The sequence below is a fragment of the Xiphophorus couchianus genome, chromosome 5, assembly GCF_001444195.1.
Source record: "Xiphophorus couchianus chromosome 5, X_couchianus-1.0, whole genome shotgun sequence".
NCBI classification, from domain to species: domain Eukaryota; kingdom Metazoa; phylum Chordata; class Actinopteri; order Cyprinodontiformes; family Poeciliidae; genus Xiphophorus; species Xiphophorus couchianus.
In genome coordinates this window covers 40708358-40732280 of record NC_040232.1, presented here as the reverse complement: position 1 = coordinate 40732280, position 23923 = coordinate 40708358, and the positions used below count along the sequence as shown (strand labels likewise).

The following is a 23923-nucleotide window of genomic DNA, read 5'->3' as shown; positions in this document are numbered from 1 at the left end:
TTCAAATCTCGGTCAATACTGTCAAGAAAACAAAATACGACTGTTCACAGGTAGTTACTAAATTAGGAGGTGTTCTTGCAAAAGGATTTAAGGTCTGAGAAACTCAGTGTTATCTATTTCTCGTAAAGTTGAACAGACAGTAGTGACCTCCAGGTCATTTAAAGAAGAGAACACTTTAAACAGAAAATCACAAAGATCTATAGACTTAATGTGAACTAGAGTAAGAAAATAAAATGATAATACTAAAAAATCTCTAACACCATGGACAGAGGTCCTTATCAGCAGGAGCTTGGTCGGTGATTGGCCGTGACGTGGCTTGGTCTGGCATTGATAGGTTGATGACGATGGGTGAGACACACCGATTGGATGATGCAGGTGAGGCCAGAGAGTCTTCCAGTTTGAATTTCCGCCGAGGCTTCATTACTTCAGATTGAGATATTTCTCTTAAAAATACACAAAAAGTGAAAGAATAAAAGTGTGCAATAAAACACAAATGTATTTATTTATATTATACTGGGAACACAGGCCACAGGAAGGAGGTTCAGTCTGCTGGTCAAATTGGGAGAAGTCCAATGAGTTCTGAGATATCGTGGTACAAAGGCTAAAGCCAAGTGTGTCAACACAAGGGTATGAATCTGATACTCTGCCCCCCAAAGCAGGGTAACCAGAAGGTGTCAGCAACACCACCTTGGGATTGTGCCCAAGGAAATAGATCACCACTAAGGCACTTAAGGTTCGTGACCAATGAGAACAAGACTTTATTCCACCAAAAAAATAGTTACATTTTATTGTTCCATGTTTTAAAAGACAATTAAAATTTAAAGAACCACAATGGGAAGGGAAGTTAACAGCACTGAGGCCTACCAGCATGGGAAGGGCAGTCCAAATGTGGGGAACTGGTTCCTAAAACAAATGAATAAATCCAAATAAATCACCCCAAGAACTTGTTAACAGACACTCGATTGTGAAGAAATCCCAACACCTTGCCCAGCACACAGGTCCAGTCTCCCTGGATGGCCTCCACCGCCTTCAGCTCTCAGCCTGGAGACACATGGGTGGGATTAAACAAAGCGAATACAAAAAAAAGAAAGACACTACAATTTAGACATGAACAAGTGCAAAAATGAGGTTATCCCTAACCTCGGACATAACCAGTCATTAAAAATCATTGCTTCAATTGAGTAATCAACAAATCCAAGGCTGCTACCCACAGCAAGGCCGGAGGCCACACAGAACAATAAAATAACCCAAAATAAACACATTTAAACAAAAAGCACTGTAAGAAACCAAACAAAACAATTGAGAAAACGAAGCACAAAATAAAAGAAACAAAGCAGCAGGGTCTCCATAAACTGCAGCAGCATTATATCTGAAATGAAGTTACAGATTAATAGGTGATTTTGAAAAATGGTTGAAGGTAAAGGAAGCCATTGTCACTTACTAGAGCTGGATGACTCCACCCCGACCAGAGAGCCCCTTCCGGCCCAACAACAGGAGGATCAGCTTGCCAGTACTTTCTATATATAGTTGTCATTTTTTGTGCTATTGAACTGCATGGGTGCGATAAAACAATACATACCCGTTTTATGTTGCTAAACTGAACTGGGGAGGGTAAATTACAGCCACACCCCAGTACCAAGCAGGAGACCCCAGGCAGTTTCTAAATTTAAACAATTTAAGTTAACCAACTGAAATTGCAGATCTTATACAGGAGGAGAAACATTACTTACTGATGTTAGAGTTATGGCCACTGCAAGCTAACCAAGCGACCTTCCTACTGAAATGCGACCAAATGCAGGCATAAAGAAAACAGGTGCTCCTCACCCATTATGAGGTAATTAGGTGCCAGGCTTCATCCTACTACACATGGACAAAAGAGAAATTAGCAAAAAGTGTAATATAAAATACTGTACATATCTGATTCCTTCACATTCAGAAAAAAGATATTTTTAAGCATGTTGGGCAGTGACTCATAACATCTTTATAGCATAGTTAAATACCGACAATGTGAAGCTGAGCTGTGAAGCAGAGAGTGAAAAACAGCAACTCCAGCTCTGATCCTGTCTGACCTTTCCTCACAAAATCCCCTGGTCTTTAAAGCACTTCCCCTCTAACAGCAGTTTCTCATCAGCTCTCTCTCATTAGAAAACACAGTATGAAAATGTTAGCTATGCTAACAATCAGTGGTTACTTCGGGTCAATTTAGCTACCGTACATAGAAAATATTTCTCGGTGGTTTAGAAGCGAGTTTCTGGCTGCAAAATCAAGTAATTCTGCTCGCAAAAATTACGTTATTATTTTATTTCATCCTTACCTGTGGAAGGTAATGACAATGAATCCAGTTTGTTTTGTAAAACGGTTGAAACAAGCCCACACTGCACATGACTTGGGAGCTCCGATTGCTCTACTGCCACATACAAGATAGCGGCAACATAATGTAGGACTCAGCGCTCAATGAGGCGTCTACTTCATGTCTATGTGTAATATGATCAAGACACAGGTTAAGAAACAGGTAAAATTGAAACTGGACTTTGCACGTATTAAAAGACAAGATTATAAATCTATTTTAGATCTAGCTAAGCTGCTGTCCAGACTTTTTTTGTCCTTCTCCAAAATTAGATGAGAACTTATGAAGCTTCTTTCCTCTTAGATACAGGAGTCCTCCATGCAGGTAGTCCAAGTCATCAGTGAGGCTCACTAGTGCGTGTCATTTTATCCATGATCCCTTCCTGCCTGCCCACGCACAACAATTTCTTTGAAGCACCTTATTGCTGTGAGGGATCAGTCCCTGCTCTTTGCTGAGGTGTCCAAGTATCTTCTCTCCCCCCAACCCCTGGCTTCTTCTGTCAGTTTTTCTATTACCTTATTAAACATCTCCACTCCTCCTCTGATGAGGCATAGCAAATCAAGAGTGAATTGAGTTAGAATGAACAAGCAACTTTGAAGTTCATCAGGGCTGGATCCATGTTCTGACTTTACATTTATGTTTTTGTTAAAATGAAGTCTGACTCTATTCCAGATGTTTTCCTGTTAGTTTTTAAAGAAGTCCTAAACATCAGCTGAAAAAGGCTTAGTGGCCTTTGCCTTCTGCTTTATTTCTATATTTGTTGGCGCGTTTGCATCTTTCTCTCTTGATGTTTGCTGTTCATGTCTCACTTTCTGTGTGTCATATACCTTATATATCTGTTTGTGCGTGTCATGTGTCCGTCTATAGGTGGGGAATCTGGGTCTGCTCTTCATGTTGCTGTTCTTCATCTATGCAGCTCTGGGAGTTGAGCTCTTTGGAAAACTGGGTTAGTGTGTGTGTGTGTGTGTGTGTGTGTGGGCGTGTGTGCGAATTTGTCTGTGTGCACACGTGGTGGTGCACTTGAGTGTGTGCATGCATATAAAACCGGTGTTGAATCGATCATGAGAGTGTGCCTCAGCTGACACTGGTGTCATTTCTGTGAATTGCATAACAAGAACAAATTTTTGTTGACTTGCAAATGTTAATTATGACAATCAGAGCTCCAGTCTACAAAGAACAAATTTTCTTCTCCCTCCTTTCTCTACTTTCCCACATTTATCACCCGTAATGCTTTTTTTTGTCCTCTTTTAGAGTGTTCAGATCTGAACCCTTGTGAGGGTCTTAGTCGGCACGCCACCTTTGACAACTTTGGCATGGCTTTCCTCACGCTCTTCAGGGTTTCCACTGGAGACAACTGGAATGGGATTATGAAGGTTAGATCTGTTTTGCCCCTTTGAGGATTTACGATAAAATGCAGAGTGCATATTCGTAACCATGCACATTTCTGAAAGTGAGGAAGGCGATGCATTACGCAGAGAGCACATCACTGTTTTTATGACAGAATAGGAGCTGCTGACATTAAAGCATGGATAACTCCTCTGACAGACACACACTGTAGCTCATGTTCAGTTCAACATCTCCCCCTGTTGGAGAAGGCTTGATTCATCATTCAGATCAACTTCAAAATCCTGAGATTATGATTATGTACAACTGATGCAGACCAGAAAATTGAGATATTCATTCTGGATACCACAGATAAACAGCTCGTAATTTATTTGCTAACATTAAATTTTATTATTTATATCCAGACTATAGTGGGACCACAATCAGTATATTTTTTTTCTTTCACTGCGGAAAAAGTTACATTTTTATCTGTTTAATGTGGTGACATGATGTGCATCCTTGGTTCAACTTGTTTAAAATTATTTTAACCGAAAGAAAATAAAATACAATTGAATATTCTCTCATTATTATCATTATAATGCCAATTTTTTGACACCACATGTTAAAATGACAGACGTTCATCTGACCCAGAGATCTGGAAGACGACTCTTCTTTGTTCCGCCCCCGCAGCCAATGCACCAATCAACGGCTAACTCCAAACCAGCCCGGTCTGGCCGCCCGATTGCAATCACAGCTCTTGCGGTTCCAGGGAGCATGATGGTACCGGGCTGGAAGTGCTAATGCAAAAACGATCAGCCCTGCTTTGAAGCCAGACTGGCCCGGGTCGGTCTGGGTCTGGCTGTGCAGTGCACAAGGGTTGTGTGTAGTTCAAACCTTGTTACCTTCCATGGCTGGGCCCAGCAAGAGATTCACATTCATTAGAAAATCAAGATTCCAGAGTCTAAAGCAAAAGAGCTAAAGCTTCGAATCTAGGCCTACTTGTAAATGTTTTCTTGGTCCAGCACACTTGGATCAAATGGCTGAATGACCATTTGAATAGAATAGTCTATTCTATATATTTGAACAAATAATAGACAAAACCAAAAAAATATTTATTTTTAATACAGCAATGTTAACCTAATGAAAAGTATGCTCAAATATTTGCAGGCAATATTTGTTTCGGGGACTGCATTACTGAATCAACTCAGCGTGGCATAAAGGAGGTCACTGAGGTGTTAATAGAATTCAACTTTATTGTCATTGCACTGTCACAAGTACAAGCAACGAGATGTAGTTTGTATCTATCCAGAAGTGCTCTACGAGATATAAATATTTATTTACGGATGTACAAGACTATGTATGTATGGACTATAAGGGGTTATAGCAAGAGATATAGATATTTTGAATAAATATAAATATGGGAGCTATATGCACTGATTATACAGATTATACAGAATATACAAGAATGTTAGGGAATGGATTATAGATAAATAATGGCAGATAAAATTTACAGGTTGTATGTGTGTGTGAAGAAAACAGTCCGTGATGTGTGTGTGTGTGAGGATAGTCCATGTGTTATTGTTGCATGAGAGGATAGGGGAGTACAGTCCTTATAGTTTATGTTTTATGTCAGGAGGCGTTCAAAAGCGTGACAGCTGTGGGAAAGAAGCTGTTCCGGTGCCTGGTGGTTCTGGTCCGTAGGCTTCTGTAACGCCTCCCAGAGGGCAGGAGGGAAAAGAGTGTGTGTGCTGGGTGAGTGGAGTCCTTTGTGATTTTCCCGGCCCTTTTCAAACACCGCTTCTTTTTAGATGTCCTTGATGGCAGGGAGCGGTGCCCCGGCGATATACTGGGCAGTTTTCACCACCCTCTGCAGCGCCTGCCGGTCGGAGACAGAGCAGTTCCTGTACCAAGCTGTAATACAGTTGGTGAGGATGCTCTCAATGGTGCAGCGGTAGAAGTTCGTGAGGATCTCTGAGGACAGGTAGTTCTTCCTCAGGGTCCTCATGAAGAAGAGGCGCAGGAACTTAAAGGTGTCCACACGCTCCACCACTGTCCCCTTAATGTGGATAGGTGGATGTAGGTCAGCGTTCCTCCTGAAGTCCACCATAAGCTCCTTGGTCTTCTCGGTGTTCAGCTGCAGGTTGTTTTTGTCGCACCACTCAGCCAGACGGTCTACCTCCTCCCTGTAAGCGGCCTCGTCATTATCTCTGATGAGGCCGATCACTGTGGTGTCGTCTGCGAACTTGATGATGGCGTTAGAGCCATGGACAGGTCTGCAGTCGTAGGTGAAGAGGGAGTAGGGGAAGGGACTCATCACATAGCCTTGTGGCACTCCGGTGTTTATGATGATGGTGGATGAGAAGTGGTTGTCCAGCCGGACATGTTGAGGTCGACTGGTCAGGAAGTCGAGCAACCAGTTACACATGAGTGGACTGATGCCGAGGTCTGTGAGTTTGGTAATGAGTTGCGATGGGATGACAGTGTTGAATGCTGAACTAAAATCTAAGAACAGCAGTCTGGCGTAAGTGTTCTTACTGTCCAGGTGAGAAAGGACAGAGTGTAGCGACTGCACTCTGACCGCACTCTATAGAGACTGCATCCTCTGTGCTCCTGTTCTGCCTGTATGCAAATTGGTGGGGGTCTAGTGTGGGGGGGAGACAGGATCTGAGGTGTGCTAGGACCAGCTGCTCCAAACACTTGGTAATGATGGGGGTAAGGGCTACCGGGCGGTAGTCATTGAGTCTGGTTGGGTTGGGATTCTTGGGGATTGGGACGATGGAGGTAGACTTGAAGCAGGTTGGTACCACAGCGCGGGCCAGGGACAGGTTGAAGATGTCCGTCAGCACTCCTGCCAGCTCCCCAGGTATGCCATCAGGACCCGCACCCTTGTGGGATTTAATCCTGCTCAGAGCTGCTCCTACGTCAGTGGGGAGGAAAGTCAGTGGCTGTTGGCCTGGGGTGGTAGCTGCTTTGGTTGCAGTTGTGGTATTCCCTCTCTCAAAATGAGCATAGAAGTTGTTAAGTTCGTTGAGGAAGGAGACATCAGTAGAAGCGGGGGTAGTATTGGGGTTCTTGTAGTCTGTGAGAATCTGAAGGCCTTGCCACATACGTCGGGGGTTGGCGTTAGAAAAATGATCCTCCACCTTCCTTTTGTAGTGGTGTTTGGCCTTCTTGATTCCCTTCTTCAGCTCAGCCCTGGCTGCACTGTAAGTCTGTGCATCCCCTGACCTGAAGGCGATGTTGCGGGCCTTCAGCAGGAGACGAATGTCTCGGTTCATCCAGGGTTTCTGGTTGGGGTACATGGTAATGCGTTTGCAGGTGGTGACACGTTCTATGGTGGTGGAAATATGGTTCAGTACAGATGAGGCGTACTGATCCAAGTCTGTATGGTGGAAAATAGTCCAATCTGTATTCCTGAACCGGTCCTGGAGCACAGCGTCTGAGCCCTCTGGGCACACCTTTACTGTCCTCATGGTAGGTTTCACACGGTGGATGATTGGTAAGTACCAATTGGGGCCTAAGGTGTGAGGAACAGGGAGAGATGGTCTGATTGTCCGATGTTGGGGAGGGGTGTCACATTGTAGGCTCCAGCCAGATTGGAGTAGACATGGTCCAGGGTCTTGTCTCCTCTGGTGTGGCAGGAGACATGTTGGTGGAATCTGGGAAGAACTGTCTTGAAGTTGGAGTGATTCAAATCACCTGCAACAATAAAAGCAGCCTCGGGGTATTTGGTTTGGTGTTTGCTAATAGCCGCATAGAGTTCTTTCATGGCTAGCTTGGCATTAGCATCCGGGGGTTGTATACGGCAGTGAGGATGATCGAGGTGAATTCCCTTGGGAGGTACTAAGGTCTGCATTTGACCATTAAAAACTCCACATTCTGTGAGCAGTGACTCTCGGTAGTAGCATAGTCTGTGCACCAAGCTTTGTTAATATAAATGCACAAACCTCCACCTCTGGTCTTGCCGGAGTCATCTGCTGTCCTGTCGGCTCGGTGTGTGTGGCTTCCACTTAGCTGGATAGCATTGTCCGGGCAGCTGTTGTTTAGCCATGTTTTGGTGAAAAACATGACATTTGAGTCCATAATCCGTCTGTCACTCGTGATGGATAGTCATACCTCGTCCATTTTATTAGCCAGAGAACGGACATTGGCGAGGAAAATGCTGGGTAAAGGGAGCCGATGTGGTGTTAGCTTTAGCCTAGCTCGCACCCCTCCACGCTTACCCCGCCTTTGTTTACGTTCTCCGTCGCGGCCTGCGTACACTTCCACCCGGCCGGGAGAAGTGAGCAGCCTCCGGTGTTCTGGAGATCTCTGGGATGAGTCGGAGATCGGCGATCATAGAGTCAAAATTGTAGCTCCAAAGGTCCAGAAGTTCGTGTCTGCTGTAGTGCAGCAAAGCTGTGCAATTCCGAAAAAAAGTCCAGTCATGAATAGATAAAAAACCACTAAAGAGCAGATTCTGGAGAGACGCTGAGCCTCGCGTTGTTCACGCACCGCCATCTTGGTTAATATCAACATGTTTAATGAATTTATATAACATGAGCTTACTATTTTGAATTACTGAAATGAATGTCTCAATGATCTATTTTTTATTGAGATGGTCCTCAGTTTGTTTCATTATCCTCTCCTACTTTCTTGCCTCTTTGTTCAGGACACACTGCGAGAGTGCCGTCCAAACGATCGCCACTGCCTCAACTACCTGCCCTTGATCTCCCCTGTCTACTTTGTTACCTTTGTCCTCACGGCCCAGTTCGTTTTGGTCAACGTGGTGGTCGCCGTTCTGATGAAGCACCTGGAAGAAAGCAATAAGGAGGCTCAGCTGGAGGAAATGGAGGAGAGGAAAGAGAGGGAGAGGGAGGAGGTGTCCCGGCGTCTCAGCTGCACATCGGAGTTAGAGATGAACATGGACACACCTGTCCAGGTAACATCCAGGTTCCCTGGATATAGTTGGTGAAAGACATTGGGGCCAACTACCAATAGTTACAGTGACAGAGGCATTGATCTCATCGGCCAGGTACAAGTGGAAGACAAGGAATGTTCCCATGGAAACCTGAGGCGAATGGGACGAATACTGTCTCTCCCCAACGACACTTGCGTCCCGCCTCTCAGATTCTCCTCTTACACTCCCATTGGCCACGAGTCCATCTGCAGCTACAGCTACTCAGGTAATTAGTTTTTTTATGGCAGCCTAAATTGTGAAAGAGCATTTAGAGGCCTCCAGCCACTACAAGGACCCAAGATCATTGCTTCTGTAGACAGCTTAGATGTAATAGGAAAGACCATCATTGTAGACGTAAAGAGGTATTTAAGAGATTTTTAAGATTCAGGACACAATATTCATATTTATTCCATCTAAGTTTATATTTTAAATAAATTTCAGAACCCTGGATTGTTTTGAGTTGTTTTTGTGTTTTGATTATTTCATTCTAGCCCTTTCATGCATAGTGGTCACTACAGTGGACAGCTATCTAAAAGCCATTTTCTTGTGCTGCCTGTGGATTTTTATGTTATAAATGCACACAGACCACTGAAGTGGACACTAATGCATCATAAAATATACCATCAACTACTGGCCATCAGCTGCAAATGCAAGAAATTATTTTCGTTAAATACAATATGGCCGACAGACAAAAAAGCATGAGAACCGACCCGGTCCCTCCTTCTACTGTAGACGACTCTTGCAAGTAAAAGAAAATATTGTGACATCAGATAACCCCTAAGGAACAATACTACTGATGTAATTTTCAAATAACAACTTTGTATTTGGACAAAATTACAATAAATAAAAAAAAAAAATAAATAAATAAATTATTTTTACAAAAAAAATTTCCTACCTTTTTTATGCCTTAAGAAATTTTTTTTTTAAATGAAAAAAGAATCCTGACACAAAGTATCATAATTCATGCATGAAAGGGTTAATACCATTGTTTCTTAGTTCCTTATTTTTGATTAGATCAACCTTGTGTCTGCTTTACTTTAGTTCAGCCATGTCTCAATGATTATAGTTTATTATGTTTATTGATTCCTTGTATCTAGTCATAAGTTACTCTTAGATTAGTTGTCCTAGCTTCCCTGTTGTGTGCTCCATTCTATTTTTGGTTACAAAAAGTGATTTTTGTTCAATTTGCTAAGTAATGTTTATTAAAATGTTAGTTGGATCTTATGACAATATTTTACCCCGTGTGTAACATTTTGTGTTAGAGAAAAACACAAAATTAAAATTTAAAATTTCTACAACCAAAATTTACTTTTAAAGTTGAGAGGAAGTGTGTTTAGTTCTACCTATTGTTCCAATGTTTTGTTCTTAAAAGCCCCAAATTCATATGATCTCCATTTCCATAATAAGTGTATGTATACCTTTGGAGACTCCTGGAGACCTATAAGTGCTCTTTATTAGGAATCTAAACTCAGATTAAAATGTCAAAACTGTAGAACTTAGAAATTAGCTTAAAATTAATGTCTAAATAACACATTAGGAATCAATGTTCAGACATTAAGTCAATGCTAAATGGTTCATACTTAAGGTTGAACTCTACAGGCTCTGTTCTGCCAATGAAAGCCTTCAAGGACATTGCCGTAGGAGTGTTTGTATGTGTTAATGTAAAACAGGGAGGTGAAAGGATGTTAAAATGTGCGCACACAAGTACTGAAAGTTCCAACCTTGACTACTACACAGGCACAAAGTCGTCTTTAGTGTGGAATGATTAGTAACGTTGGTGGCTCAGAAGGTTAAGTGTGCAATCAATAAGAGGATCTTTGGTCCACTTCCAACTTGGTATTTGGTTTTACATTGAAATACGAGCTAAATGTTCACTTAATGTCTCTGAGCAAAGTAGCTAATGGAAAACAAAATACTCTTTCTTTTAAACCAATAGAACGGAATTTGGAGTGTCTTCTTTACCTGTTGTTTCTCTGTAGACTACCTGTGGTACTCAGATGAATTCAAATGTCTGTAAACTATAGAAACCCTTATAAATAACAAACAAATATAGCATTAACAGTATAAATTCAGTTCCTGAAGACAAATCATGTTTCTGTGTGCATGGTTTGAGTTCAGACTGGTGTCAATGTTCTGTGTGAATCAGGATTTCGGCTCAAATGAGTACCTACATGAGTATTTTAAATCAACAAAGCTTTCTTTTTTATCTGAGAATTTTGAACCATACTAAGTAGTAAAAGGCTGCTATAAATTAATGACCTTCAGGGCAAATTTTCTCTACCTCATGTAGAAAGATATCCCTAATAGTTCCTGTTGAGGATAAAAGGGTTGTCTGCTTTGTTTCTATTACATAAAACTCTGTTTCTCTTCTGTCTTGATTAGTCTCGTCTAACCTTTTCATTCTGACTTTTATGAATGTAAATATTGCCAAAATAACAGAATGGGCATCCTGCTAGTAGAGCTTTTAAAATGGCTGTCCCGTTGTGTGTTGTTTCAAAAGGAATATCAGTCATTTTTTATTTTATTGTTTTTATTCTTTGTACTTTAAATAAGCTGCTTTCCTTGTTTTATATTTTTATCGATCTTTGAGATCCTAGCAGCTAAATAAAGATGGATCCAGCTTTTGTTGCAGGTTGCAAGTCTTTTAGGTTGTTTCTATTACACTGTAAAAAGTGTATTTGGGTTGCAATTCGTTTTATGGACTTATTTATATTAATCTCACTTAATTCTTTTGCTTTAGTTGTGACAACTTGCTTTTTTTTGTTCAGTTAACTTAAAAGTTACAAATCTTTAAAGGAACTTTTACTTTGACTTTACTTGAAACAATTAAGTTCAATGTCATGTTCGTATCCTTCATCTGACCAACTCAATATATTATGATCATCCAACTCAATGAATTAAGTTATAAAAAACTTTGCAAATTGTGTTTAACATGACAAATTTAAGTAATTCTTACTCAAATCATTATTTTTTCCTAATAAATAATTCAAATCTCTTTGACTTAATTCTACCAAAGGTCAACTCAAACTTTTAAGTTGTTTCAAACTAAAACACTAAAATATCCAAAATGACATTATCACTCACATTGTACCTAAAATACAGCTTGAATTTAAATTATTTTAAATTATGTTTTAAAATGTTTTTTTTTTTTAAAGTAATTCAATTAAGTTTATCCAACTTAATTTATTTAGTTGGTTTAACTTGACAAATCTAAGTCAGTCTTACTCAAATCATTTAGTTTACTTCAGATAAAGAAGTAAACTAATAAAGGATGACTCTTAAATGTTTTTTTGGCTCAGGCAGTCTTTCTTTGAGAGTAGTTAGACAGTAAAGTGAGTAAGGAATGAGAGGGAAGACATGCAGCAAAGGTCATCATGCTGGGAATCCAACCTGCGTCGGCCGCATCGAGGACTGAGGCCTCCTTATGTCTCTTATGTTGTGCTCTATCCCTGCACCACCGCAGCACCTGGTTGGTACAGGATCTGTCCCTGATGAAGCTTGAGTCATGAGGATATGAATACAGCATTGAACTTAATTGTTTCAAGAAAAGTCAAAGTAAAAAGTTCCTTTAAGTTAAAGATTTGTAACTTGTAGCTAATCGAATACATAAAAGTTGTAATAACTAAAGCAAAAGAATTAAGTGAGATTCATGTAAATAAATCCATAAGATGAACTGCAGCCCATATACACTTTCTAAACTGTTCTCTAAATAGTATATTTTTAGAGTACACTTTTTAGAGTGCACCTTTATCAGTTTCCTTGCTGAACAGCTTGATGATGGATGGATGCATTTTGAAAACTGCAATATAAGATCCCTGTAAAATATGTAACTGTAATTTCACAATATTGGAAATATTTTAAAGGGTATAAATATCTTTGCAAAACACTAATAAAGAAGTTAAAAATAATTTGGAATACTGCACACTGCAAAAACACAAAATCTTACAAAGTATTTTTTGTCTAGGTTCTAGTGCAAATATCTTTGCACACTTGAGTAAAGACAAAGATAACTTGCAAGTAAATTTTCAGCAAAATATGGGAGCTTGTTTTGAGTGAATAATTCCTTAATATTAATGAAGAAATATTAGTTTCATTGGCAGCTTATTTCACATAAAACATGGGAAAAATGTCTTGTTATAAGTGAAAAAATCTACCAGTGGAACTGGTACTTTTTATCAATGTTCAAGAATTATTGACTTAAAGCAAGCACCTACATCTTGCTGAAAAGTTACTTTGTAAGTTAGTTGGGTCCTATTTCAAGTTTACAAAGATATTTGCACTAGAAAGCCAAAGTACTTGATAAGATTTTGTGTTTTTGCAGTGTATGTCTGATTCTTGGGTCATTTTCTACAGGCTCCATGTCCTCTCTGGGTTCCAGTGCAGGCAACTCTCTTCTGCAGGTTCCAGGAGTTCTTCCTGCAATCAGCCACGCTTCACTGGGCTCTAAACATAGCCCCAGGCCCATCATCTGGCTCAGCACCTCCCAAAACATCGACAGGCAGTCTGTACACAGACTCAGTCCGGCTGACAGCATGGAGGGCCACAGGCTCAGTTCAGCTCAGTGGACAAATAGCCACAGACTGAGCTCAGCTCACAGTATAGATGGATATAGATTCAGTCCAACCCGTCGACTGAACAGACACAGACTCAGCTCCACTCACAGTATGGATGGATACAGGCTGAACCCCAATCTGATCGCAGACCGGCCGAAGCTGCAGTCCAGCCACAGCATGGAGAGATGTCCGTCTGTCAGGCTGAGTCCTACAGAAGGAGAGAGCAGACGTTCATGCTGGCTAAGTCCTGAAGAGAGTATGGACAGAAACAAGCTCAGTCCCACCTATGTTCCAGAAAGTTCCATCCTAAAGAAACCAGCATCCTTCCGCTCTGCAGGCAAACAGTTAAGGAGACAGGTACGTCATTTTCTGCTGCTCTCTCTTATTAAAGTCATATTTTAGTTCTTCACTGATGCATAGAAATTTTACATTTCATGAAAGAAACAAAATCCATTAAAAATGCTTAAGCTTTAGGCTGTGATTAAACTATTCTTTGCAACAAGGCTTTCCAATTTCTGAAGAAATTGCTGAAAGTGCCTGGCTTTTGTCCCTTGCTCACTGTTGCAATGTTTGAGCTCAATCTATCAAAGCTCTGCGTTTCGCCTGCCATGGCAGGGCTAAACACAGCATTGCATTTGACTCTGACTGAAGACCTACTCACACTTCCTCACCCTGCATATTTTAAGTCTTTTCCTGCTCAAACCTGGTTCAAATGAATGAATTGGACATGAAGGCTGTAAAAGACTTCTTAATCACACTAATATTCCAGAAACAGGAAGATGCACCTCAAAGACCAGAGTTTAAAATGTCACTGAAACAGTAAATCCACTTACATGATTTTAAAAGTTGAACTACTGTGCTTTCATTCTGTGAACACAAAAGCTTTTAATAATAAATATGTATCACATACTACTATAAATTCCACAGCATTCCAGAGTGTTTCTGTTTTCATGTGTCAAATTGGGTTAAATGCCAGGGCCACCTTGTGATGTAATGAGGTTAAGTCAAACCTGTTGTTGCGCAACACCCCCCCTCCCCCTCCTTTCTCTACTCTCTCACTCTCGTACTTCCTCTTCTGAGAGGGGAGATGTGCTTCCAGCTCTCCTTCTATTGGGTTAATTGAGTTTCCTAAATCTGCTGGGATTTACCCTGTCCAGAACTGAAGTAAACTCTGTTTAAGCTGGTTTCGAGAAGCGATTCGCCTGGTTTCTGACGGCCAACATCCAGGTGTCCCACCCTTCTTCCCCCTGTGAATTAGCCAGACTGATCAGCCTGCAGCCAACTAGTTTCACAGAGCACACCTGTTAACGGTCGCTCGTTCTCTATTTTACAACTTGCATTTGTTATTGAACCAGGTAGGTTTTAGTGACTCGGGCGAGTCCCAAGGATGATGTTGTACATTTGGGCTACCAGCAACCTAAAAACATTTTCCACTTTTTCCTCTCCAGACTCAAACATCACAGCTATTTTACAACCATCAAAGAACTTTAAGGTGACTCATTAACTGAATGTCCACAACATCTTTTAGATTTTCTTTATGCTAAATATTTTATTAGTAAGGCGTTTTTGCAAGGGTCAGTACAGCTTAATTCAGTAGCAGAAATAATCAAATAAGTAAAATCAATCATCTAATCTATCTTTCCCTACTGCTGACACTGAGAACTAAAAAAGGGAACCTTTGAGAGAGACGGACGGAGTTTGGTGTTTCGAACCCCAGACCTGGCCTGATGATGATGAAGGTGCTGCAGCAGGAGGAGGAAGTTGATTGGCGAAGGCAGGGATCTCTGTAGGTCTGATGAGCTTCTTCTCCGCATGGATGCTGAGGTCACACAGGACTTGGTGCTGGCAGGAAAAAAGGCACCAGTTCTTCTTCTTTGTCTTTGCCTTTGTCTTCATCTTTGTCTTTGGGGTCTGAACCCAGCCGATGAGAGAAGTGCGATTTGAAGCCACAGGTTGTGGGCCTGATGGGTTGGTCCCCATGCGCAGGACAGTCTCCGGCTCTGTGGCCCCGGCTCTTCTTCAGCTGCAGAGTTCTTTGTCCATCTCGATCTTGGCTCGAAGCTGCCTGGAGGATCCAACCAAAGGTTCCTCTTTTGCACCCACCTTTTATAGGGTTTATCCACCCTTTTGGTACGTTTGCATTGGCTAGCACTGTTGCTGTGCTTGTTTCATTGGTTGACTGCTTAGACAGATGATCTCATATCCATCACTGTCTTAGAGACATTATGTCCTGATATCTGTGCTAATATCTCAGGGTTGCTCAACCTCCTATGTCCCTTGCCTGCACGACCTTTTCTCTGAAACGTTTACGTTGTTCAATCTGTTTCTAAATAAAGCGTTGATCATCTCTGCTCTCCTGTTAGTTCCCCTTTTTCCGTTAACCTTTCACCTTTCACCTACCATCTACCTCCAACATATCAGTGATGTTTAATTGCAGTTACACCTTTTTACACCATGTCAAGTTCAATGTCAAGATCACATTTACATCACATTTATTTTCTTTAGCTTCTCTGATTTAGCTTCCATTTATGATTTTATAACCATAACTTATTAATTATCCTTATTATAATCTTAATGTGAGTTATTACAGATGTTTTTCTGAAAAGAAACCAAGAATAATCCATGATTCTAATTATTTGATACCAAAGTTACAGTTACTTGTTTTTCTTGTAAGTGTTCTCACAAATGTAACTGTAAGTATTATTACAAGTAAACCAATATTAACATAAGTATTTTACTTTGAATCTTATCTAATTACTCAAAATGTTTAGATTTTCTTCTTTAAAACGTTCATGCTTTGAAATAAGGAATAGTCTGAACTATTTCTATAAATCTGCAGGCTGGAAACTTACTTCCTCTTTTTCCAGGAAACCTGCTCTTCCTGTTTCATGACTCTCTCTGACTGACTGACTGTGATTTATTATGATTAGATAGAAAAAAGTCATAGAATTAAAGCAAAGTTTGCAGGAGACAAAAACAACACACACAACCAGATTTATTTTATTGACATTTAAGTCTACTGTTGGGCCTTGATGTCACTTGAGTGATTCATTTTAAAGATAACTTTATTTATTATTACTGTTAAACTAAAATCTCCAGCATGGGGAAGTGGGATGAGCTCGGGTTTTCTTGACACCCCCTCCACGAGGTCAGTCCTTTCACATGCTGGGAGTCCATCACCCTCCTGCAGTTCGCCGTCCTCATCCCCTGGAAAGAGAAGATGTTCGTCTGGGATGTGAAGATGCAGATTCTTCATCTTCAGTTGTCACAGAGGGCTCAGTGTAGTCATCAAAACTCCATTTCTCTTGACAAACCATAAACAACTAATCCTGAATACAGAGAAGTGGAGGGATTTGACTTGAGCGATTTTTCTGCAGTTTTGGAGGAAAAAGCTCAATGGAGTGAAGAAGAGGGAGCTGCTTCTACTGAAGAACTGTAACAAGGGGTGGAAATTAGCACCCGTCACTGGCCAAATGCGGGTAAAAGTATAAAGTGACTTGTAAATTGGATCAATACACCCGCCACCGTGGCGGGTTGACAATTTGAACAGAAAAAAAAAAGCTGCATTCAGTTTGAACTTCTGTCCAGGATAGGAGTAGCTGACTGGACTACAGACTCATGCACCTACTCTATATGGGACAGACCTAGGCTGTCATAATTTAACAAAAAAAATTTATATCAAATATAATTTTTATGACCGCGACAGCCCATTGGTTGATTTCACTGACGACGTTGGGCTTATCCAATGAAATCCTTCTCCACCGCGGTTATTAATTGCGCCATTTAAGCTAACCGGAGTCCGAGAAAAGTGAGCGAATACGAAACTGGGCGGATCAGAAAAACTACGACAAATTAAGCTAAAAAGCGTGTAAGTCCATTCGGAAATAATTATCAAACTAACCGATATTTACCACACAATGACGTCACAGAGGGTATTACCATCGTAATGGACCTTACCACAGGGGCCGCATTTCATTGGCTGATGCCCATTCTACGTGGTAGTGCCGCTACAACGTGCGTGGCCGTCTCACAAACAGACGCTTCCCGTTAGCTAAGTACAGCATAATGGCAGAACTGATATAATTTCTACACCTTGAAGCCTGTCTGCTACACAGTCTTACGTTAGCTAAACAGATCAATATGCAATGTGTCTGTATCTGACATACACTAAAGATTTTATTTTAGCAGAAAAGGCTTTGGACTAAACTGTTACTCGTGTTAGCCACTCTAGCACCAAGTACAGCTAGTCAATCAACCATCGCTGTGTTCAGGGAAGCGCTGATTAATAACCGAGAAATAAATATCAAGCCTGGAAACTTGATATCGTAACGGACTGAATGTTATGTTTTTAACGTAATCTTTGCTCGTCTTGCGGGGCACAGGCGGTTGCCACGGTAACAGGTGTGCTTAAACTACAAAGAGAGAGAGAGAGTAAAAAGGTAGGAGTGGTTTTGAGTTGATCACCTGTTCGGGTTATTTTACCTTTGTTTCCCTTTGCTGTGGCTCATTACAGCCGCTGTAGTTTCTAAACGTTGGACTAATTACCTCGTTCGTTTGTTTACATCATTCACAACGAACATCAAACAGAACAAATATATTTCATAAACTTTTAACAAACAAATGGCTTCTACCACGATAATTATGTGAAATTAAATTAATTATATCCCAACTTCAGAAGATTTGCCTTTACCTTTACAGAGCTCTTTGGTTCCTCCTATCAGTCTGTAGCTTCTCATATTGAGGTCAAAGTTCAGATCTACCATAACTGACTGACTGACACCTGCTGGCCTCAGGTTTGCAACCTGCTTGTGACTGAGAAACCAGTAACCTCCTCCCAGTGACAAAGTCTCACTGAGGAAGAAACTGCATTAGGTTTTCTATCACTTTAATATTTCTGCTAAATATAACTGATGTATATTCACATATAAAATAAGTCAATAGAGTTTAATTTACAATTTTTATGTCTTCGTGTCATGAGGTAGATCTCAGCCGGCTGGTGAGAGAAAAAGTAGATCTTGGTCTCAAAAAGTTTGGGTACCCCTTATGTAGAGGGTGTGTGGATCTGCCGTTTTCCTCATCGAGCGAAAGCATTTTGCTGTGACGTGCACAATGTTGGAGGCATCGCATGGCTCAAACACCTTGATCTCATCCAAAAAAGATGACATGAACTTGTTAGTTCCTCTGTCCATTGTAGTAGCTGATATATTGTGAAAATCCGGGAGAAATGATGAATTAAGAGTCATGTTTACATAGAAACATCGAGGCTTTGTTTGTGAGACTTGCGGTCACTTGGGATTGTCTAAGTCGGTTGTGGGCGGAGCTTGGCAAGGTCCATGGCGGGGAGGGAGAGAAGCTAACATGAGAGGAGGTGAGGGTGGATATAATATACAGGAGGTAAAATACAGTAGTTTCCCAGAAAAAATGGGAGACTTGACAGGCATGGGGTGTTGTTGCGCAACACTCCCCTCCCCCTCCTTTCTCTACTCTCTCACTCTCGTACTTCCTCTTCTGAGAGGGGAGATGTGCTACCAACTCTCCTTCTAACGGGTTAATTGAGTTTCTCTATTTTACAACGTGCATTTGTTATTGAACCAGGTAGGTTTTAGTGACTCGGGCGAGTCCCAAGGATGATGTTGTACATTTGGGCTACCAGCAACCTAAAAACATTTTCCACTTTTTCCTCTCCAGAATCCAACATCACAGCTATTTTACAACCATCAAAGAACTTTAAGGTGACTCATTAACTGAATGTCCACAACATCTTTTAGATTTTCTTTATGCTAAATATTTTATTAGTAAGGCGTTTTTGCAAGGGTCAGTACAGCTTAATTCAGTAGCAGAAATAATCAAATAAGTAAAATCAATCATCTAGTCTGTCTTTCCCTAATGCTGACACTGAGAACTAAAAAAGGGAACCTTTGAGAGAGACGGACGGAGTTTGACGTTTTGAACCCCAGACCTGGCCTGATGATGAAGAAGGTGTTGCAACAGGAGGAGGAAGTTGATCGGTGAAGGCAGGGATCTCTGTAGGTCTGATGAGCTTCTTCTCCGCATGTATGGTGAGGTCACACAGGACTTGCAGGAAGGAAGGCACCAGTTCTTCTTCTTTGCCTTTGTTCTTTGTCTTTGCCTTTATCTTCATCTTTGTCTTTGGGGTCTGAACCCAGCCAATGAGGGAAGTGCGATTCGAAGCCACAGGTTGTGGGCCTGATGGGTTGGTCCCCATGCGCAGGACAGTCTTCGGCTCTGTGGCCCCAGCTCTTCTTCAGCTGCAGAGTTCTTTGTCCATCTCGATCTTGGCTCGAAGCTGCCTGGAGGATCCAACCAAAGGTTCCTCTTTTGCACCCACCTTTTATAGGGTTTATCCACCCTTTTGGTACGTTTGCATTGGCTAGCACTGTTGCTGTGCTTGTTTCATTGGCTGTCTGCTCAGACAGATGATCTCATATCCATCACTGTCTTAGAGACATTTCCTGATGTCTCAGGGTTGATTAACCTCCTACAGGGGTTGGACAATGAAACTGAAACACCTGGTTTTAGACCACAATAACTTATTAGTATGGTGTAGGGCCTCCTTTTGCGGCCAATACAGCGTCAATTCGTCTTGGGAATGACATATACAAGTCCTGCACAGTGGTCAGAGGGATTTTAAGCTATTCTTCTTGCAGGATAGTGGCCAGGTCATGACGTGATGCTGGTGGAGGAAAATGTTTCCTGATTCGCTCCTCCAAAACACCCCAAAGTGGCTCAATAATATTTAGATCTGGTGACTGTGCAGGCCATGGGAGATGTTCAGCTTCACTTTCATGTTCATCAAACCAATCTTTCACCAGTCTTGCTGTGTGTATTGGTGCATTGTCATCCTGATACACGGCACTGCCTTCAGGTCCTCCAGAATGGTTCGGTAGTCCTTGGCAGTGACGCGCCCATCTAGCACAAGTATGGCGCCAAGGGAATGCCATGATATGGCAGCCCAAACCATCACTGATCCACCCCCATGCTTCACTCTGGGCATGCAACAGTCTGGGTGGTACGCCTCTTTGGGGCTTCTCCACACCGTAACTCTCCCGGATGTGGGGAAAACAGTAAAGGTGGACTCATCAGAGAACAATACATGTTTCACATTGTCCACAGCCCAAGATTTGCGCTCCTTGCACCATTGAAACCAACGTTTGGCATTGGCACGAGTGACCAAAGGTTTGGCTATAGCAGCCCGGCCGTGTATATTGACCCTGTGGAGCTCCCGACGGACAGTTTTGGTGGAAACAGGAGAGTTGAGGTGCACATTTAATTCTGCCGTGATTTGGGGCAGCCGTGGTTTTATGTTTTTTGGATACAATCCGGGTTAGCACCCGAACATCAATTTCAGACAGCTTCCTCTTGCGTCCACAGTTAATCCTGTTGGATGTGGTTCGTCCTTCATGGTGGTATGCTGACATTACCCTGGATACTGTGGCTCTTGATACATCACAAAGACTTGCTGTCTTGGTCACAGATGCGCCAGCAAGACGTGCACCAACAATTTGTCCTCTTTTGAACTCTGGTATGTCACCCATAATGTTGTGTGCATTGCAATATTTTGAGCAAAACTGGGCTCTTACCCTGCTAATTGGACCTTCACACTCTGCTCTTATTGGTTCAATGTGCAATTAATGAAGATTGGCCACCAGGCTGGTCCAATTTAGCCATGAAACCTCCCACACTAAAATGAGAGGTGTTTCAGTTTCATTGTCCAACCCCTGTATGTCCATTGCCTGCACGACCTTTTCTCTGAAACGTTTACGTTGTTCAACAATCTGTTTCCAAATAAGGTGCTGATCATCTCTGCTCTCCTGTTAGTTCCCCTTTTCCCCTTAACCTTTCACCTTTCACCTACCATCTACCTCCAACATATCAGTGATGTTTAATTGCAGTTACACCTTCTTACACCATTTCAAGTTCAATGTCAAGATTACATTTATATCACATTTATTTTCTTTAGCTTCTCTGATTTAGCATTCATTTATGATTTTATAACCATAACTTAATAATTATTCTTATTATAATCTTAATGTGAGTTATTACAGATATTTTTCTGAAAAGAAACCAAGAATAATCCATGATTCTAATTATTTGATACCAGTTACAGTTACTTGTTTTTCTTGTAAGTGTTCCCACAAACCTAAATGTAAGTATTATTACAAGTAAACCAATATTAATATAAGTAGTTTACTTTGAATCTTATCCAATTACTCAAAATGTTTAGATTTTCTTCTTTAAAACTTTCATGCTTTGAAATAAGGAATAGTCTGAACTATTTTTATAAATCTGCAGGCTAGAAACTTACTTCCTCTTTTTCCAGGAAACCTGCTCTTCCTGTTTCATGACTCTCTCTGACTGACTGACTGTGATTTATTATGATTAGATAGAAAAAAGTTGAATTAAAGCAAAGTTTGCATGAGACAAAAACAACACACACAACTAGATTTATTTTATTGACACTTAAGTCTACTGTTGGGCCTTGATGTCACTTGAGTGATTCATTTTAAAGATAACTTTATTTATTATTACTTAAATCTCCAGCATGGGGAAGTGGGATGAGCTTGGGTTTTCTTGACAGGGGATAACACAGGAATGTTGATGGCCCATGAAATTAATGATGAACACGTTTTGAGATATTTTTAGTAATAAGAATAATTGTGAATTTTAATAGAAAACGTTATAAGTAAGGGAAAACAGAACAGTTAGAAAACAACTATTGATACCATTTAAAAATGTTTAAAAATTACTAGACACATCTTCAATAAATACTATCTGAGGGAGTTGTAGCCAAAATGTAGAAATGTTCAACATAGGAAATGATTGCAAGAATGTTAGGGTTGTGTAGTTAAATTTGCTGTTAGTAATTACTTCAAGTGAACTTATTGCTTTACACTTCTGTTAAGGTGCCTATGTTTTGTTAAATTAGTTTGTATATGTACATATGTATGATAAACTTATTGTCAGTAAATTGGTTTTGATAAAGTTATGAATAAATCATGTATTTTATGTAATTTGCTTGAGGTTTGTAATTGAAAGAAAAAAATAGTGGCTGGTGAAATGTCTGAGTGGCCAGTAATTCCACCCCCGACTGTAACTCTATTTATTTGAGACATATTGTTCAGGAAGCAAAAGTAATTGTTTCTGGGGAGGAAGGGTCTGACAGTAAAGGGTCGGAGCTAAATGGTAATAAACAGATCTATGAATAATTTATTTCTGCATGTGTTCCAACATATGAATGTTCTAAGCATGGTGTTCAGTCACTAGCCTTGATAGTCCTCCTATTTTCACATCTTGCGCGTGATTTTTCTACTTCTGATAACTGTATAGTATTTCCATAATCATTTACAGTGCAGAGGGATTGTCAGTTAACGTCACGGTGTGTGTGTACAGTATGTTTCCTGCAGAAAGAAAACAACCATATTTTATTCTTATTAACTATTTGAAGTATTCACATTTTTGTAATCCAAACTTTTTACTTAACTGTGAAATTAGATCCCTTTGGATCTCACCATTGTCAACACTAGTTGTCATGGTTTTACTATCAATGTTTTACAATTAATAGTAAAATATTAGGTCCCTTTTTCAGATTCTTTGTATGATTGTGTCATGTTTCTGAGCACCAATATTCCTGACTCAATGCAAAGCAATGTGACACACAATAAATCACATGATGTCCAGTCCAGTAAAGTCCAAAGAACTAGGAAAGAAGTCTAACGCTAGACATAAGGAACATAATTAAACTAGAGTTATGAAAAGTAACAGACACAAGAAGCAAACGAGGAATCACTAGTAAAGGACTAACTAAGGTAAAACAGAGAGTTTTACTGATAATTTGCAGGTAATTTGTCATTCTAATTAGCAGGTAGGCACACGAACATGATGCACGGTTCAAAAATAATAAATATATTTAAGGCAATAGCCTGCCACTCTTTGTATTGGGTTAAAATTACCAAGAGATAGATTATAATGAAGGTAAAACAGAAACAGGACTGATCTAATGAAAGAAAGAAAATAAGGAACACAAAATAACAATTAGACTAAAATCAATAAGGCAAAGACCAATCTCCAAAACAGGACCTGACATATATTTTGTCTGAAATTGCAGCTTCTGAAAAATGTCATCATTTTATACATTCATTCAAGCAGACATTTATGGGGAGAACAGTTTGTGTAGACCAGGGTCACTCAGGTCCAGTCTTCAAGAGCCTGCAACTTTTAGACGCATCCTTCCTCCAACAGACCTGACCAGGATCAGCTCTGAACAAGCCTGCTAACGAGCCGTTCATTTGATTCAGGTGTCGGAGCAGGGAAGCATCTGAACGTTGCAGGATGGTAGCTCTGGAGGACAGGACTTGAGCAACCCTGTACAGTGTACAGGGTGTTACAACAGCGACCCTGTTGTAACACCCTACAAAATGGATGGATCCACTTCTCATCATTGTTTTAAAGGATTTTTGACATATTTGCTAGTTACACACACAACAAAATTTTTGCATCATTGTTTTTGTGGACAAAATGTATAATTATTTTGATTAAAACTTCATGCTTAAAGAACTTAGTTTTGAATAGTATCCAAACCTATGTTAAACAGAAAATATGAAAATGGTCAGAAAATATTTTAATTAGTATTTATTTATATCCTTTTCTACAGATGCTCGACAAGTATGAAGAAGCATAGATAGCTTTTAAAGATAGTGATGTGATAACTTAGTGAGTTTATTTCATTATATGTGTGTGTGT

The 23923-nt window shown here is 40.5% G+C and overlaps 1 protein-coding gene across 3 annotated transcripts in view; it reads left to right on the top strand.

Annotated features, from left to right (window-relative positions):
- The window catches only part of LOC114145496 (voltage-dependent T-type calcium channel subunit alpha-1G-like), a 59405-nt gene that overhangs the window by 31774 nt on the left and 3708 nt on the right, over positions 1-23923 (top strand). For 2 of the 3 annotated variants that reach the window (XM_028019108.1, XM_028019110.1), the window contains 5 exons: positions 3215-3293; positions 3599-3720; positions 8322-8591; positions 8685-8835; positions 12963-13519. In XM_028019108.1, the coding sequence (XP_027874909.1) occupies positions 3215-3293; positions 3599-3720; positions 8322-8591; positions 8685-8835; positions 12963-13519 (1179 nt within the window). The remainder of the gene's footprint in view (positions 1-3214; positions 3294-3598; positions 3721-8321; positions 8592-8684; positions 8836-12962; positions 13520-23923) is intronic. The other variant, XM_028019109.1, reaches the window with a different exon arrangement.